The 19,831-nt window shown below is 44.5% G+C and overlaps 1 protein-coding gene across 1 annotated transcript; it reads right to left on the minus strand.

Moving 5' to 3' along the window:
- Positions 1 to 1,984: 1,984 nt before the first annotated feature.
- Positions 1,985 to 19,777, minus strand: LOC124470492 (receptor activity-modifying protein 3-like). The gene is made up of 4 exons (XM_047024409.1): positions 19,456 to 19,777; positions 8,336 to 8,365; positions 8,012 to 8,174; positions 1,985 to 3,726 (listed from the first exon to the last, which is right to left on the minus strand). The coding sequence occupies exons 1-4, from the start codon at positions 19,505 to 19,507 to the stop codon at positions 3,471 to 3,473; spliced, it is 501 nt and encodes a 166-aa protein (XP_046880365.1). The 5' UTR covers positions 19,508 to 19,777; the 3' UTR covers positions 1,985 to 3,470.
- Between the last annotated feature and the right edge of the window lie 54 nt (positions 19,778 to 19,831).

A 19,831-nucleotide genomic window follows, 5' to 3' on the forward strand; every position in this document is an offset into this window, starting at 1 on the left:
CTTGTATCACTAACAGAAGACATACCACAGACCTCTACAGTCAACTGGGGTGGGGGTTAGAGAAGATTGAGGGAAGGAGTGAGGGATGGAAGAGGGATGAGGGTGTGGTGGGGGGATGAGGGCAGGAGTGAGGGATGGTGGGGATGAGGAGAGGGGTAAGGATGGAGGGGGATGAGGAGAGGGGTGAGGGATGGTGGGGGAATAAGGGTGAGGGGGGTGAGGGATGGGATATGCCTAGGATAAGATGGGAGAGAAGAAAGTTGGAAGAAGCAGGGCAGCATATAGGGCTAGGATGAGGAATGGGTGAGAGAGATAGGAATGGAACAGGGATTGGGGAAGAGAGAGCTGGGCAAAGGGAGAAGAGTCTAAAGGATTAAGAGGGAAAGGGGGAGATGAAGTGTCATTGCAGTGGAGGACCTGGAGGGAGGGGAAGAGAGAGTGTGATGAGGACGGCTGAAAGAGGTGGGGCAAAAGGGAGGAAACAAGGAAAAAGGTTTATGTAGAGAAGTGGAGAGTAGGGGTTGAGATGATGAGGAGAGTGAAAGAGGGGAGGATGGTGGGGGAGGGTGAAGGGATGTCCTGTTTGGGTCATATGGAAGAGAGCCTGTTACTGTGGGAAAGGGGAGACAGAGAAGTGTGTGTGTGTGTGTGTGTACGAGAGAGAGAGAGAGAGAGAGAGAGAGAGAGAGAGAGAGAGAGAGAGAGAGAGAGAGAGAGAGAGAGAGAGAGAGAGAGAGAGAGGGAGAGAGAGGGAGAGAGGGAGAGAGGGAGAGAGAGACTAGTTCGGGCTAAATGAGAGTAACTGTAATTGGCAAAAACTCAGCTAGTACAGGTGGCATGTAGCTTACACACAAACACATGCACAAACACATACACGCATACACACAAAAATAATAACAACAACAATGCATCTATGCCAAAGGGGTATGGTGAGGAGTGTGCGAGAGTGAGTGTGTAAGGATGAAGGGAGTGGAGTGGAAGCAATGAATTGTGGGTAAATAGGTAGGTGAAGGGTGAAGCATGGATGGATGGAGGTTGAAGTGAAAGAGTGAAGGGTGGTTGGTGTGATGGGGGAGAGGGTGGAGTGTGGTCCCTCAGGGAGGTGTGAGGGAGGTTGATTTTGCTCCAGGCTCTAGCTGAAGTGGTGCTACAGGCCTGACCAGTCATAACAATGCACACATGCGGAAGTGTGGCACTCTTCACTTCCTGTTCTGCTTTTGGTCAAAATCATAGCCAGCCCCACTTCCTGTAATTCTTCTGCCTTCTCTGGGAAAGAGCTTTTATATCCTTCCTGTTTGAGTTGGCAGGGTGTTTTCGTTTAACAGCTGAAGGCTCTCAGAGGCATCCTTGAGGGCACAAGGCAGAGCGGTAAGACGGTGCTCTCTGGGAACAAACTTTCGTCTGTGTTGTTTGTGTATGGAACCTCACTCACAATGACAGGGTCTCCTCTTCGAGATAAATCACATGGTCCACGTTAAGTTTGTTTATCCTTCAGATGGTAACAATAATGATCGCACTTCTCATTGTATAGACGTTGCGATTCTCTCAAACCGGAGAGCCCAAAAGCGTCAATGTCAACATCATTCAGAGCTGTTGTCTAAAGGGCAGTGATTAAGCTGTCCATACATGTCTGAGGGGACTGTACCATTTGGGGCTGTAGGGGGGGTCAGATGGCTGAGCGGTTAGAGAATCGGGCTATTACGTAACTTGAAGGTTGACGGTTCAATTCCGAGCCATGGACTTTGACAACAACACCGCAACCACAGGGGATGCCACCTGAAAAGACACGTCTCCAAAGGAAAGAGTCGATACATGCTTCCCTCTCCACACACATCTCTTTCATTATGGAGCTAAGCCTTAAATGAGAGGAAAGACTACACTCTCAGTGTTGTCATTAGACGACAGAGACATAAAGGCCCAGATAGGTAACAAGGCTTGGTGACAAGCCCCTTACACTGCAATGAAAATCACATCAAACATAAGGTCTAATTCTAGATCATTTAATTAAAACATTAAATAGTAATATAAGTAAATACAGTAATCTCATAGTTCTCTCCACGCCAAAACTCCCCCACAGAATCTTTTTCCCTCTGAAAAGCTCAAACGCAGTCTTTGAACGAACAATTTTGGCTGCTTCTGACGGTGATGGATGCTTTCTCTCTTCCACCCTTCCACCCGCACTCACGGAACGATTTAACAGATGGATTAAATCACAATTAGCGTCAGAGAAATCTCTGCTGAGGTTTATGGAACAGGCTCTATGGGGCCTCGGCTAGTTAGCTGACAACAATCCAGACAAAAGACTAATCATAAAGTCAGGCGCAGGGCTCCTAGGTCTGCATGTTTTTTTTCTTCAGTTTTTTCATAACTGTTTAAATTTTCAGAGCCTGCATTACTTTCTTTGACTCTAACCGCCTGTGTCAATATAAGATGGTGACAAGAAACAGCGGGATAACACTAATGGCAAAACATTTGTTTACATTACTTTTGTTGACTATGACTTTTGCGTTTCACATTTGACCTGTACAGAAATATACATCAGGATTGGATAAGCAGAACATGAAGCTGTGGGCCAGTCTGATACACCAACGCCAGCATGTCATCTACTACAAGGATATAAGGGGTATTACAGGTGCTCCGAATGGACAGGTTTGGCTCCAGCGAGATTGACCTTTAGATGCATGCAGACAGTAGTCATGGTACTTGGATACAGCCTTTCCAGACACATGGTCTGGCTGCTGGACCTGTGAAGGAGTTGGCAAAGACAGCATCAGAGAGACAGAAAGAGCATGGTGTGTAACAACAGAGAGGGGGACAGTGTGGTTGATACAGTAGACGGCACAGGTGAGGTGAAATAACTGCACGAGGCAACTCTCAATGAGCCTCAGTGAGCCTGTGTTTGTTGAAAGCTCTGCCATGGAGAGTCCTGTCTCAGAGGCCCATCCAAGGGTCTTAGTCCCACTATGTCAGAGAAGTGATGAAGGTGAGTCCGTTCCTATCAGATCTCTGGTACATCACAACACAAGAGACAGAAGATCCCATTGTCTACCCTCATGCCTTTGGGGCAGAGGTTATCCTTTATACTGTACAAGTCTTGCTCCATCCAGAGCAGTGTAAATGTCATAGTGATGGATATCATTGGAAGATGTTGCGGAATAAATGTCATTGTTTGATCGGTTGTGTTCCTCTGTTAGGTCTTTCAGCACTGTGGGCCAATGAAGAGCTCCTTCCGTCTTAGGAAATGTGTCTCCTGGTGGTCATGGTCTGTGGTGTCCCACTTTCTGTTTAACTCATTTATACATATTCATGTTCTAGAATGTCAGTGGTGTTTTTGAACAAGTGGTTCTAGAACGCCACAAGCAGCTCTAGAACCAGAGAGAGAGAATGAGAGAAAGAGAGAGGGTGTGCTTCATTCTCATTCGCCCTCACCTCCTCCCCTTCCTCCTCCTCCTCCCCTTCCTCCTCCTCCATCAGGCCATGATGTCACTGCGCTTGCTACACCACACCACCAGGGCGATCATAGCCAGCGTTAGGAAGACTGGTATTAGGATGAGGATGGTGAGGGTGTCGTCCGGGGGGTCCACCCAGATGATCCTTTCCAGGGTGCAGTTGGAGAAGAAGTGCTTGTGGATGCGGATGATGTAACTCTCGGCCAGAGGGTTGGGCCAGAAGCAGTTGATCTTGACTGCATTATTCTCCGTACACAGCGTGAACCCGTGGTACTGCCTGTGGAGGCAGAAAGAGAAAGAGAGAGAGACAGAGAGAGAGACAGAGAGACAAAGAGAGAGAGAGAGAGAGAGAGAGAGAGAGAGAGAGAGAGAGAGAGAGAGAGAGAGAGAGAGAGAGAGAGAGAGAGAGAGAGAGAGATGGTGGAATGAAAGAGGGAGAGAGAGGGTTAACATTATGTAACACAACTTTTCATTGGAATATGGATCTGTGTTCTATGATTCTTTCTTTCAGCCAGTCATTCACCTGACCAAGCCAATGCCTTAACCAGCCAGTCAGGGCTCCACTCTCCAAGTCATAGTCTCCAAACCACCTCCGCACCAGGGTGAATTGAGGTCAGGGGGCAGTATTGTGACTCAAGCAGTCTGTATCTCAGTAAATATATGTCTGATTGAAGGGATAATAGAAGAAAAGAGCCTATTTGTGGGATTTAGCTGCTTAGCAACTGAAGCCGTGCTCTCTGTTTCAACGTGTCTGAAACAAGCATGGCAGTGGCAGACATCAGCAATGTTCTTACGCTGCAAAAAGGAACTTTGCAGATAGAGTATGAATTCATTATGAATTTAGAATGTTTATTTTCTCCAAAGTATTAGAAACTAGTAGCTGTACTCTGCTTAAATAACGCAGTTTCGCTCTGCAACAGAGGCATCCTGAGTGAAATGTCTTTATTAATATAATATACTTGACGCCCCCAAAAAAGAACAATTTATATTAACTGGTAAAGTCAAACTGCCGTCCATGCAAACTGCCTGGATGGTGAAATCTCACCATCTAGAGCACTCTATTGGTTCCCAATGTCACTCATTCACACCTCATTGGATTATACTTCAGAGCCCTCAAATCCTTCACAGCTCATTGGACAGTCCCATAAGGATCCAATTTGGCATTTAAACAAGGTGTGCACTTAAAGCCATTACATCACGCACGGTACACAAACCCATTATACCCAGAAACACTTTGTCCTGTTTTTCACACTAGACTGACATGGAGCCTTGCATTGGTCACGTTAGGAGCTAAGCAAGCTTTTAGAGAACCATACATCGAACCAGAAGGTGATAAGAAAGCTAGTACAACTGTGTGCCAGATTAGGGGTGATGTTAAATCCTCAAGCTAGTAACCAGTGTGTTTGCCTTGCGTTAAACCTCTTCCCCATCTAAGCCATTTGTGTGGTCATAGAGTGCCAGTTTGACGCAAGACAGCATCAATCAGTGTCGTCAATCTCCATCCATGCTACAAATGACCTTTGGCTAAGTGCTGCAAATCAAATAAACTAAATCTGATGTATGGACTCTCCATATGTTCACTTGCCACAGTGACGGAGGGGGTTAGAGATTCATTGATTTGGGGGGTTTCTGTGAGTGGTTTGTGGACAATTCTGGACACTTTGGAAGAACCTATTGAAAACAAACGACTGAAACTGTAGCGCAGTGAACTTAAAAAATTAAGTCAAAAAATGTATCAAATTACTTAATTTAGTTTTTTTTATGTGAAATGTTGCTCAGCATTTTCTTTAAATCACCCGATTTTTTCATTATATGGGCTTATAAATCTGAATAAAAATGATGTTGGCTGTTGTGTAACGATGGTCTGCTGATAAATGTTGAGTCAGAATGCAATGGGGAATCTCCAGAGGATATGTATGAGTAAGAATCGAAGCAGGGAAAATTAATGTTTCTGCAGTTTCACATATGAAGGCTCTGCCCAAGAGGATCTTGGGAAATAAAATGGGGGAGAGACAGAGAGAGAAAGTGTGTGTATAATAATGAAAAAAGATTGTCAAATGGTAAAGTGAAGAAGCTTGGCAAGAGACATTGATGTAGCCAGAGAGAAGCCAAAAATAAGAACATGAAAATAAAAGAGAGAGATGGAGATAGAGATGAGAAAGAGAGAATGGTGGGGGAGATGGTCCTGCAGCCCTAGATACTCTATGTGTCTGGGGTGCTGTGGAAAAGAGCACTGGGAATAGTTGAAACCCCTTTGAAGTGTGTTCTCAGCTGCAACAGTCTGTCTGAGAGATAAACATACACATCCCCTTGACATTGGCTTATGTGTCCCGCACACACACTAACAAGGAGTTTTAGAGGGGAGAGAGCTGATTTTAATAGAACTAAATGTAAGTTTATAAACATAATTTCATTTCAGAAATAAACATCTTTATAACTTTGATGGACAATGGCAGTACCATTTTTAGATAAACACCCCCTTAAGATCAGTGTGGAGGGCCTCGAAAAAAAAATCCCCTTTAATTTACAATCAATTGATTTAACCTCTGTAGCCAGCACCCCACCTTTGCACTGCAACTGGCTCTGCAGTACTATTGTTGAGACTTCACTCTGCAGACAGTAGATTCTCATTTTATAAATGGCCACTGTGATGCCATTTTGGGCCAATTCGACATACCTCTGTTGACCTTCAGTTGATATTTATTGGTTGGAAAGGTGGCAGGGGGGGGGGGGGGGTAGTGAAAGAAAGACAGAGGTAGAGGGAGAGAGAGAGAATTGGAGGGAGATAAGCAGAAAGATGAGAGTGTGAGGGAGGGAGGGAGGGGGGAATGGAGTGAGAGGTGAAGAGAGATAGAGAGATAGTAGAGAGAAAAATGGGGAGAAAGGGGGATTTGGTGGGACACAGTCACCATCAGTAATGACCATCAGTTAATGTTCGTTGGAAGGGGAGAAGCCATGCTGGCTGAAGCCCTTGCTCGTCCGCTACCCACCATGTGCAAAATACACTCATTTTTCCCGGCTTCTCTCTCTTGCTCTCTTTCAATTCCTGTATTTTTCTCCCTCTGTTATCAGACTCCCCAGACACACAGCAGAGTAGGGAAGTCATGAGCAGTAATGAATAAACATGGATATTTTAAGAATGAACATGAATATGACCATGAAAAGGCCAACATACTGTATCCCACACATGCTAATAAAGGTTGTGAGGAAGATGTGGGCAAAAAAATTAAGAAAACTCAGAGCAGCGAGGCTCAAAACATCTCCATTAATCTATTTCTTAAGCACATTTGTACATCTGTTTCTAACATATTTCTCTAGATATTTTCATGATTAAAAATGATGCATCTGGTGAATGTAGCATATGTGTCCATATTTCAAAAAGTGGTATGTCTACTGTGTGTATATCCTTATTGGAGGGTCTATTCTATCCTTGTAACACGAGGTTCAGAGAGGAACAAAGAGGGAAAGACTCTGATCGTTATACCCCCAAGTTTGTCAAAGGTTGCTCACAGTCCATTTAAGGAGAACTTATTTATCTTATTCTGCCCAGCTCCCAATGGCCCTCACCTTCACTGACCTCAGCAGGAAAGAAACTAACACAGCTTTCTGGGAAGCTCGCTTCCATGCAATCAGCTCAGACAGTGACTCACAACGGAGCTAGTTGTAATGGTGAAGGAGCATGCAGGTGATGCTGTGATGGTCCTTTCCCACACAGAAGCACACAAACATTGATGAAATGGGAGTGGGACTCTGTCTGTCAAAGCAGTATTCACTGCCACAAATATACCCAGAGAAACGGTCTGGCTACCTGGAAACTTCACAGCTTGATGTGAGAAAAGCCACAGTTTGATGTCTTTGTTAAAAGCTTAAAGAGTGTTTGAAGACATCCGGCCCTTGAGACTGGTGGTGAGGAATGATGAAATCATTACAGGATACAGGATGAAGTGATATTCATGGCAGAGAACTGCCATACACATTCCTCCCTCAGATGGAGACTGAACCAATGGTGGAGGCTGGGGTGGTGGAGGTAGCAAGAAACAAAACAATGAACATTGAACATTGTATTCTATGACAGTATTATACGTTTTGCATCTCAGTGAGCTGTTCTCAGAGTCATAGATGAGTAGCTTTTAGTCTCTCTGTCTTTGACACCAGCAACCCTGGTGCAGGGAAGATATCTAAACTCTCTGTCACCCAGGCTGTGTAGACTTGGGATTAGCAGGATCTGGGAGCAGCCATTCATGCCAACCCCCCTGGCTTCCTCACTCATGGTTTACACAGATAGTCCAGGGAGTGGAAGGGTAGGGAAGGTCTCTATACAGGAAGGGATGGGGGGGGCGTGCTAATAGGGGGGAATACAGATGAGTTCAGTCCTGTTTATGTCTAGGCTTGTGTGTGTGCGTGTGTGTGTGTGTGTGCACCCTGGATGTTCTGTGCTTTGGAAGACACTGACACACTCAGACACCAATACAAACCAACCTTTACCCCTACCTCCATACACACACACACACACACACACACACACACACACACACACACACACACACACCCTCATTGGTTACCTGATGAAGTGTGTAAGGTTGCACCAATTCTGGGGTTCTATGTGGGCCATCTCCCTCTTGAAGCCTTCTCCACACACCTCCATAGTCCACAGCAGGTGGGTCTCGTTGCACAATGGCACCATGGACCTATGAGGGAGCAGCTCTGTGCTCAGGTTGTGTGTGGCTGAGCAAGGGAGGGGTGGAGGAGGAAGGGCATTGTGGGGAAGATGGAAGGAGAGAGGAAAAGGGATGGCGGGGAGGTTAGGGTTCACAGCAAAATGCACTCTCTTCCTCTTCTTCACAAACATCAACCCCCCCGTCTCCTCATGCAGCCTGCTTGCCTACCTGACAAGCCCCTCGCCGTCCAGCTGTTCACTGTCAAAACAAACACAGAAACAGTGACAGTTAGTAGTCATAACAACAATCTCAGTAAAGAGGTATTCACGGTATTCTGAGCCTTCTATATCCTTCTGACATACTGTATATAATATATACTGTATATACCACTTCCTTTCTCCACTCTCTCCACTCTCCCCACATTTCTTTCCCTTCCACTCTTACTATAACTCTTTGCCCTTTCTCCTCTCCTCTCTCTCTCCTCTCCACTGCCCCTCCTCTCTCTCCTTTTCCTCTCCCTTCTCTCTCCTCTCCTCTGTGCTCCCTCCCCTCTCGTAGGGATAGACATGAATATTTACCACTGTCGTTGCTTTGGTAGAATAGTAATTCCCAAGCCACATCTGATTTGATCCCAGGGAGTGGAGAGGAAAGGAAAAGAGAGAGCTGTTGGCTAATGGGGAGTAGCCAGGAGGGAGAGGAGAAGACAGGGGAAGACATAAGAGGAGATAGGGGAGATGAGAGGTGAGGAGAGGAGGTAGGGGATATGACAGGTGAGGAGAGGAGGTGAGAGGAGGAGAGAGGACAGGAGGAGAGGAGTAAAGAGCAGAGGAGAGAGGAAAGAGGAGAGAGGAGAGGAGAGGAGAGAGGAGAGGAGAGGAGAGAGGAGAGAGGAGAGAGGAGAGAGGAGAGAGGAGAGAGGAGAGAGGAGAGAGGAGAGAGGAGAGAGGAGAGAGGAGAGAGGAGAGTAGGAGAGAGGAGAGGAGGAGAGAGGAAAGGAAAGGAGAGGAGAGGAGAGAGGAGAGGAGGAGAGTGGTGGGGAGAGGAGGAGAATGGTGTCCAGACTCTGCCTGAGACCCTGTACTAAGGGGCTTGAAACATACAGCAACACAGCACAGCATGACACCTGCAAGCTAACCCCATGCTATGTGCTTGTTTATCACAGGAGAAAGGACACATACAGAGACAGACACACAAACAGTAAATTCTCGCTGGATATCACACGCGTGATATCCAGTATATCGTGATATATAGTGTGTGGAATACACATGAGCTTGACCAAAACCATGGGAAAGCCCCTCTGGAGAGGGAGTGTTGTTGAACCAGCTAACGCTAATTTTAACATCTTCCTGCTGCAGGATACCATCCTGTTCAAAGCAGAGGAGTCGGAGATGGGCCAGAGTGATAAGTTCAAACAACGGCAGGTAGTCGTGTGACAATAAGACTTGATACATTTTTTTCTTCTTCATACAGCTATAGCCTTTACAGTATGTCTATAACACGTGTGCTGCTGTGACAAAACACATGTGCTGCTGTCTGTATAAGGTAAGATTCATTCTCATCTCAGGCTTGTAACACAATACTAAATAGAGGGGAGAAGGACATGCATTCTGAGTGTTGTAGAAACCAGACTGCCACATATAGCTTCATCAATGTCACATTACACAAGGCTTCACCTTCTCCACCTCAGAGTTTTTCACTAGACAGAAAGTTCATATTACAGTAACATGTATGAGTGGAATTCAGTGTGCCATGACAACATGAAAATATAATCTGTGAAATGCGTGGTAAACTCTGGATTTCTGTGTTTGTGTGTGTGCCTGTCTGTGTGTGTACAAGGGTGTGTGTGTGTTTAAGAATAAGGGTGTGTGTTTAAGTGTGTACAGCATGTGATTGTGTGTGTGGTTCTAGGCCTTCTACAGGATGCAGGGTTCTGATTCTGATGTGTATGTAGATAGGATGTCTGTGAAGCTGGCGTATTCCATCTTGTGACACATCCTCAGCCCCCTCTGACTCACGTGGCGGTGACGCCCCCTCCCCTCCAGGTTTGGCGAGGGCGTTCGCATGGCAGTGTTGATGACAACATCCGAGAAGAAGAGAGCGCAAGGTCACACTCCAGCAAACTAACGACCTGCCCCCAGAGTCATGCGACTGCTTTACATGTCTAGTGACCATGTAAACCACCACTAGTGACCATGTAATCCACTTAGGACCAGCCTCTATCGGCAGCTCCCTGCCTGAACGTTGGCACCAGGTATCTAAACATGGCTGGGTTGGCACCGGAGCTGTCAATGGATTCACCCCCCCGTGCCAAGACTCATCCCTCCCGACTCATCCAGGATGCTCCTCCTGCCGTTACACCATGTGGTGGAGGTGGTTTGGATCCACTCCCACGACCCTCAACACCCCCAGTCTGGACACACTGAGCCCCCTTGCGGAGCCAGCAGACCAGACAGTTTCTTCCTGTCGAGGGAGTCATCTCACTGTCCTCTCGTCTTCAAAGAGAGAGAGCCTCTCCTTGACCCATGAATATTCATACTCACCAAACTGGCAATCACTTCATGCTGAGGATGTGAGTGAGTCTGTGTGTGAGCGTGTTGAGTGCAGAGCAGGCATGTGTGTGTTTATTGTGTGCTGTGGAGCAGGCCTCTGCATGAGTGGTTTGTGACGTGTGTGTGTGTGTGTTGTGAACAGGAGTGAACAGGAGTTCACAACACACACACACAGTGTTGCAGAGAGGCTGGTTATATCAGTTCTGAACTGACACAGAGGAGGTGGATAGTGAGGTATTGGAATAGAGGTTTGACAAACTCATATGCAACGGAACAATTCAACACATAACTGAAAAATATGTAATTCTGTATAAAAGAATGAAACATATTTTTTTATAAAGAAGTGCTCACAAAAGAAAAGGGATATTGAGGTGAGTGACTTCAGTCTGGTCAGTCTGATAACTCTCTCGCTTTACTCTCTCTCAATATCTTCCCCAGTAAAGAACTTGGTGACAGTGTTTTAATATTCAGTGTTCTCTCTGTGAGCAAGTCTTCATTAGCCCAGCTAATTCCTCCAGAGTGAAACTTCTAATCTTCTATGCTGTCATTTCCTGCAGGACTGTCTGGGTTAACCAAGAGCTGGACCTCTAAAAGTAATCAGCAAGGGACAGAATGTCCAGATGAAGAGAAAGAGAAAGAAAGAGAGAAAGAGATGTTATGAATATGTGTAGATTTGTCTTTGTGTGTATGTGTGTTTGTGTGTGTGTTTGTACACATACAGTGCCCTCCAAAAGTATTGGAACAGTGAGGCCAATTCCTTTATTTTTGCTGTAGACTGAAAACATTTGGGCTTGACATCAAACGATGAATGTGAAACCAGAGATCAACGTTTCAGCTTTTATTTCCAGGTATTTACATCAGGATCTGATGCACAAATTAGAAAATATCACCTTTTTGTTCGAACCCACCCATTTGTCACGTGAGCAAAAGTATTGGAACATATGACTGACAGGTGTGTTTTGTTGCCCAGGTGTGTCCTATTACATACATTATTCAATCAATAAATACCACTGAATGTCTACACTCAGGTTCAGATTGGGTAAGATAGGTTTTGTCTATGCAGACTGTATTCAGAGGTGAAAACAACATGAAAACCGGAGCGCTGTCTTTGGGTGAAAAACAAGCAATTGTGAGTCTTAGAGAAGATGGAAAATCAATCAGAGCCATTGCAGAAACATTGGCCATAGCCAGTACAACCATTTGGAATGTCCTGAAGAAGAAGAAAACTACTGGTGTACTAAGTAACAGACGTCGAACAGGTAGAAACATCAGCAGTTGATGACAGAAACATTGTGAGAGCTGTAAAGAAAGACCCTAAAACAACTGTTAGTGAGATCAGCAACAACCTCCAGATGGCAGGAGTGAAGGTATCACTATCTACTGTTCGCAGAAGACTTCATGAACAAAAGTACAAGGGCTACACCAGAAGATGCAAACCACTCATTAGCAAGAAGAATAGGAAGGCCAGGCTGGAATTTGCCAAAAAGTACAGAGATGAACCTCAAAAATTCTGGGACAAAGTTTTATGGACTGATGAGACAAAGATTAACTTTTACCAAAGTGATGGAAAGGCTAAAGTTTGGAGAAAGAAAGGAACTGCTCATGATCCCAAACACACAAGCTCATCTGTGAAACACGGTGGAGGTAATGTCATGGCTTGGGCTTGCATGGCTTCTTCTAGGACGGGCTCATTAATCTTCATTGAGGATGTAACACATGACGGCAGCAGCAAAATGAACTCGGAAGTCTACAGAAACATTTTGTCTGCCAATTTAAGGAAAGATGCAACCAAACTGATTGGCAGAGCCTTCATCATGCAGCAAGATAACGACCCAAAACACACTGCCAAAACAACAAAGGAGTTCATCAGGGGCAAGAAATGGAAGGTATTAGACTGGCCAAGTCAATCTCCAGACTTAAACCCTATAGAGCATGCATTTTACCTGCTTAAGAGAAGACTGAAGGGAGGAACCCCACAAAACAAACAACAACTGAAAGAGGCTGCAGTGAAAGCCTGGGAAAGCATCAAAAAGGAAGAATGCAAAAGTTTGGTGACGTCAATGGGTCACAGACTTGCTGCAGTTATTGAAAGCAAAGGATTTGCAACTGAATATTAAGTCTTATTCACTTAAATATGTTTTAAGTATATCTGTTCCAATACTTTTGCTCACATGACAAATGGGTGGATTCAAACAAAATGTGATATTTTCTTAGTTGTGCATCAGATCCTGATGTAAATACCTGGAAATAAAAGCTGAAACGTTGATATCTGGTCTCACGTTCATTATTTGATGTCAAGCCCAAATGTTTTTAGTCTACAGCAAAAATAAAGGAATTCGCCTCACTGTTCCAATACTTTTGGAGGGCACTGTATATGTATGTATACTGTATATTATGTTTGTTTTGGCAATTTTCTAAATATGTCTTCACTTGCCAACTACATTTTGATTTCAATTGATAGGGAGGAAGAGATGGAGAGGTAAACAGAGAGAAGTAGAGAGACACAGAGAAGGATACGACAGATATAAGACCATACACTCACTCTATTATATTTTGAGATTCAGCTATTTTTGTACGTTGCCACCTTGAACAGATGTTCACTAAAGTGAGTGACTGACAACACCTGGATCTGAGACAAGCAGATGCCACGTTCCGTTTGCCAAAATCTTTGAAAAGGTGTACAGTCCCGCTGCCCAAAAATTTATAAAAAATACACATCCTAATCTTAGTTGTTGTTGGTTCTCCTTGCTGTCAGAGGGAACATAACTTTGATCAAATGTCTGCCATCGTCAGAACTATTTTCTCAGGGTAAAGAGTACAACTACTCCTCTCTGGTGTACAGGGAACATTGCTTGGCCCTGTTAAGTCACTCAGCTTTAATTTATCTCAGCGAGCCCTTTAATGTGCACTTGATTTAACTTCTGCGCTATTGCTGGGTAGGCAGGCTGGCACTTAGTGGCCCGTTGAATTGGCTCCACTGTGCCAGGCATGGCGAATCAATCAATCTCCTGGCTATTGTGAGTGAAGATGAAAAGGTTTTCTGTGTTTCACCTACTGTAACCCCTCTGGGGCCTACTTCTCCCTACCATAACCTTGGCTACCTTTCACCCTCCTGCTGTGAACAAGTGGGGAGGGGGGGGTTGCTTAGCTTTCCCTGACCACCCCTGCCTGTGTTCAACGACCAGTGGCAAAAGAGACAACCAGAGAGGATCGATAACAACATGCCTCTCCAGGAGACACATGAATCTGGTTGGCCGGTGTACATGGGAAAATGACTGTGAATAGGGTACAGAGAAAGAGAGACAGAGTGAGAGAGCATAGACCTGACTCGACGAGGCTATGTCTCCCACAGGAAATGAATTTTTGACTGATTAAGTTAGAAGTTAAAGCCTTTGACTTTTGAGCCAGTGTATGTTTGCAGATCTCGGAGTTTGCTACTCATCACACAAGCGTTTGTCATCAGACCAGCTTAAGCCCTGAGCACAAAGCATCGACTGACAGTTATTCAAAATCTCTGTGCAACAGCCTGGCAAATAGTCTGTCTTCACTGGGTGTCACACGACACAAAATGACAGGAGCGTTCAAACTATTTTTGAAATGTGAATTCCTCTTATTGTTGCAGTTCAGTGCGCTTGCCTGTCACCAGAATGAGGGAGAAGGTGAAGGTTTGGGTGAGGAAAAGGGTGAGGGGGTCTAAGTGTTTTGATATTCTTCTTATTGGCTGTCTATACAGAAGCCTTATCCTCTCCAGAAGTCCTGTCTGTTCTTAAATCTTCTTCTGAGTCAGACCTTCCAGGGCCCTTCCACAAACGCAGAACCAAGACCTCAGCAACTAAAGACAATCTCAGGATGAGGTCACTAGGGCTGCTCAAGGAGATTAGTCTTGGAGGGGATCATTTCAGATTTCAAATACAGCTCATCCTGGAGATAGCTTGATGGTATGGGAAGCAGATTATGTCCAGTTTGACCATCTAGGTCAAACTACACATAACTTTTTTATTTTGTAAAATTATATTGGTTCTTTTTATGATAACCTTAAACATAATAGAAATGGGAACAGAATAGAATGGTACAGTCTGTTCAATAAGGAGTGAGTGTAGAGTGCTTTAGAATGCGTTGAGAACATGGATAAAGTGTACTAAAAACCCAGGAAGTCTCCTCCCCTTCCCTCTCAGATACACTGTTGTGTTGCACACACAGTATTATGTTGTGATAGCAACAGTGACTGATGGACCAATGTCAGTTGAAGCTGCCCTAGGTCGTTGCGATGACTGGTGGCACCTGGGTGACACCTTGGTCGCCTGAATGTCAAGTCAAGCAGTATCTAATGTTAGACAAAGAATACTCCATCGACTTGCAGGTCTGAGACAAGGCAGGCTTACCTCTCAGCATATGTGTGAGCATGTGTTTGAGTGTGTGCCTTTTGTGTTTATACGGTATACAGGATGCGTGTTGACTGACTAACTGCCTGATTGACAGACTGACTGACTAAATCACTTGCCTGGACAATTTACTAACTGACTGTTTGAGGGTCTGCCTGACTGATCCATTACATATTGTATTATGTATACGAGTAAGAGGGTCAGCTCAGGTGGACATCATGATTGACACCCCACATCCAAGGACAGAATGGAAGATTCCACTGAAGTCCCACAGAAATGGAAGGGTCCAAGTGGGATACTGCATGCCTGGAGGGGAACAGCAGAGGGGTAGAGGGGACTGAAGAGTGACACGGATGTGACAGACAGAAACAGACCCTGGCCACTTGGCAAACAAACACCGGAAAAGGGGTTGTGATGGAGGGAGACAGAAATAAACTACATAGCCGGAGGAGGGAGAGAGAGAGAGAGAGAGAGAGAGAGAGAGAGAGAGAGAGAGAGAGAGAGAGAGAGAGACTTGAATGAAGTCATGTGAATGATGGTCACATACTGCAGGAAGGGACTTTCCAAAAAGAGTGATGGGCCATTTTTAGACAACAGTTGAAGACAGCTTGTGTGTTTGTGTGTATGTGTATGTATGGCCTAATCAATGGAGACCGCTAAAAGTATATAAATACAGATAAATACCGTGGAGGTAGCATGTTGAGTTGGCCGGAGAGACTCATTCTAAAGACTCATTCTAAATCTCCCATGGTTACATTTAACAGGCCCTGCAGCTTTACACCAAAGGCCAACTATTTAATTCATGACAAAAGAAAAACTAAAATATATCTTGCGGCTTCATTTGTGTGTTCTTTCTTTTTTCCCTTTTTCCTTTTCTTGGTTTTCGCACATCTTCAAAACACCCCTAAATGAAACGAGTGGACTGATGTTTCAGAAAACAAGCCTTGCTTATTTGAATCAGCCAAGGCAGAATGTTTACCAGCTACGTGCAGGACGCGAGTAGAACAACTTCAAATACCAGACAGACCCTTTAGCAATGGCGTAGTTACATCAGACAATGGCAACAATTCCCCTCCCAAAACTGTAATGAATTCAGACTGGCATGTCTTTTGAGGAGAGGATATCCGTAGGAATCCTTATACTTGTACTTGGATATAGTTAAGACATGCGTTGCTGCTGTCATGGCAATGAAAATCGATCTTTGTGACCTGAGGTCAAAAACGATGGTGGACGGAGTTAGTACAATCCAACTATTGATAAACGGCCTCCGTTTTGGCTGATCTATCTGGACCAAACTCTCTGGAGTGTAACTCTGGCCTTCAAAACTTCTTCCCTGCTGTCAAGGAGCAATAGGGGGTGGCAAGAAAGAGAGAAAGGCGAGAGTGTAATAATGAGGAAGCAAGGAGATAGAGGGGTAACAAGGAGGAGGATGGAGAGGAGAGGCAGAGAGAGGCAGATATGAGGGGCAGAGAGAAGAGAGAGAGAGATAGACAGGGAAGCTAAGAAAAGAATGAGGGAGTGGGAGAGAAATAAATCTGAGACAGAAAGTGATCCATAAAGAGAGAGAGACATTGAGGAGAGTAACAGCGAGAAATAATGAGAGAAAGAGACATGTATTAGAGAGGAATTCGATTAATTAAATAAAGATTTGGTGTACCGGTATTTCCTTTACAAATCACTGCTCTGTTGAGGCTGTAAAAAGATCTGTCATCTCTATGAGCTGTCAGGAGCGTGTCTGCAGTGAGAGACTCGGTGGAGAGAGTTCTGCTCTGCTGTTTATCTTTAAACTGATAGCCCTCGACTCTTGACACCGACCCAGAGACAGAGAGAGAGAGAACGCACACCAGAGAGGGAGAGAGAGAGCAGGAAGCACTATCTCTATTTCCATGCCTCTCCGGTCTGCATAGCCCTGTCACAGATGAGATTTTGCCATTGTGGCTCCTGGTGCTTTAACTGAACAGGTGGATGTAAGACCAGTGACATGAGAATCCTCTCTGCTGTTAAAGAACTCTGCTCCTCTCTGCTGTTCTAGAACGCTACTCCTCCCTGCAGCTCTAGAACCCTGCTCCTTTCTACTGTTCCAGAATGCCGCTCCCCTCTGCTGTTCTAGAAACCTGGCCCTTTGATACAGCCTATCTGCTCTGTTCCTGCTCTCCAGTGGTGGTGCGTGGGTCTACATCAGATGGATGAGCCCTCCTGCTGTGCTGCTGGGAGTCTGAGAGGGGATGTCTGGCTGAAGACTATGAAGAGGAGGACAGGTGAGAGCAAGGAGGAGTAGGAGGAGAAGGGGTAAGACATTCAGGGAGGAAGAAGGAGAGGAGGAGAGGAGGGGTCACAGCCTGAGGGGAGAGCAATGAGGGCGAAGATAGAGGACCCAGTTCTAAAATGACAGGGCTGGCAAGGAGAGTCCAAGCAATGCTCCCACAGTGATGAAGTTCAGGGAATAGGGACAGTCTTCTAGCCATATCTAACATCAAGTGTGTCACAAGCCAATCAGTCAATCACAAACCTTTCTTCAAAGCTATCCAGCAGCTGCTTACTTGAAAATCAAATTACCCAGAGAGCGGGAATTCTAGTTGTTCTTTGTGACAAGACGAAATATTCTGCATGAAAGGTTAAAAAGGTGTCTTGTCTTCAGGGGACAGAGGTAAGAGTTTCCTGACAGTCCCAGGGCATTCCCTCAAGGCAAGCCAGGGGCCAAGTTCAAGCGGACTCAGAAAGCATGAAAATTGAATGAGGTCTTTGAAAGAAGAATACAGGATTTTTCAGGATTTTACCTCAACTTTCTGGGCCAACTACATTGAGGAGTCAGTCAGCAAATCCATCTCCAGAAAAAACTTACTGAAGAAGATTTAATAAAAACTCTGTCCAACTAATGGCCGTAGCATCCAAGTGTAAAAATGTTTGTTTACTCAGAAGTTTGATGGACAATCATAAAAAAATAACAATGAATAAATGAATATATTTCACCAAAGCTATGCCAGGGATTGCTAAAGGGAATTTTCTGCAGTTCCAAACCTACTAACAACAAATAAGACTTGTTCTTTCATGCAAACTAGACCCCTCAATGTTATCATATCACGCAGTTGTGGTGCAATTACATCATGTAATATAACATGCGCAATAATAATAATAATATAATTGTTGAAAAGAATTGCCCTGTGTCCCAGTTCTGACAGTGAGCACATCCTCACAGTGTGATTGTTGACAGGGCTCTGTATTTAGACATGTCTTCTGGCAGCTTCTACAGGACATGGCTTGACTCCAGGGGAGTATGGAGCAGGCTGGACCCCGCCAGCAGAACTGTGACCCATGCTTCCCCGATCACCCCTGCTATCATCACTTAGGGGTCTTACACTGTGGATATATATATATATGTATATTTATTTCCATGATACTGTAAAAACAAACTGACTAACTACTTAAGGGATGTTTTTTCTAAAACATGTATTCAGGGTTACAAATGGTTGTATATCAGATCCTTTTGTTTTTAGAGGTACCAGGTGTTTTTTTTTTGCGGTCGCAGGATCAAATCCCCCCTGTAATGTACATAGCTTTGGATCAAAGCGTCTCAAATGAACACATTTTATTATTATACTTTCCTACAGCCTTCCTTGAGGTATTCCCTGATCTAGCATGGCTGAATTGGTGACAGCGTGTTCCTTACTAGACAGCTGTGAAGGATCTAGGCAGGTCAAACTGGTGATTTCCCAGTTCAAGGAAGAGAGAAAGGATTGGTAAAGAAAACGTCTAGGTTTTTATATACCAGAGATAACAGATTCCTTCCCCAAGGAACGGTCAACCTCTGAGAGGTAACTTCCCTGACGGTGATTTAAAAATAGACTGTATCATTTATTATGGTATATGTTGTCCAGGAACTGCATATTTGAATGTTTTAGAACACAAGTCTTCAAATACTCTTCATTCCCTCTGCATGGGAATTATCACCAAATCCTGAACAATCCATGTGTGTTCTGATAAATATAAACGCTTACCTACGCATAAATGTGAACGGCTTTAATTACAGCTTCATACTGTTAAAATAATCACGTTACAATTCACTTGTCAGCTACATATCCAGCTACCTCAGCCCTGTCACACGCGTTCTGTTGCTCCTTATAATTCCTGTGATCTACTGATTTAAATACTATGAAATCAAAAGGGAATGTTACATTAACAACTTGACTATGTAACCAGTCTGGCAGGACCTATTTTATTACATCCTCAAGAAGCATAAAATGACTTAGGCTACTAACCTACTGTATAGCCTAAGTAAATTGATTTTAAGGCCTATGACAAGAATACGTTCCTTTAAAAATCGTTTTATCCAGTAACTCAAACTCACTAGCCTCTGTCAAAATAAATCAAATGTCAAGTTTCATTATTCAAGAAAAATAAAATGGAGAGAAATACTCACCCAATACTCCAATCATAAAAAGTTTAAACACTGCGAATGCATTTGTATCCATCACGTTGAGCGAGTAAAGCCCTGCACAATCGGATGCTTAATGAAATGTCAGCTTGGAGACCAATGTCTGTAGCAAACCATAGTTATCCAAATTAACTGGAAAACCGCACGGTAAAGTTTCTCACATAGTTTAAGTGTTTTAGTCTTGTCTCAAGAACCAATGACTTGCTCCGGTCAGAAAACTCGGGTCGATCTCGGCTGTATCTGTCTTGCCCCACTCAGACCTCCTTGTGTGATGCGCGTCCCCACGGTCCACGGTCCTTATGCAAGCCTTCACGGTAGAAGACTATTGAGCTTGCATCCTTGCAGAGGGAGGGGAAGACGG

The sequence above is a fragment of the Hypomesus transpacificus genome, chromosome 8 (genome assembly GCF_021917145.1).
Source record: "Hypomesus transpacificus isolate Combined female chromosome 8, fHypTra1, whole genome shotgun sequence".
NCBI lineage: Eukaryota > Metazoa > Chordata > Actinopteri > Osmeriformes > Osmeridae > Hypomesus > Hypomesus transpacificus.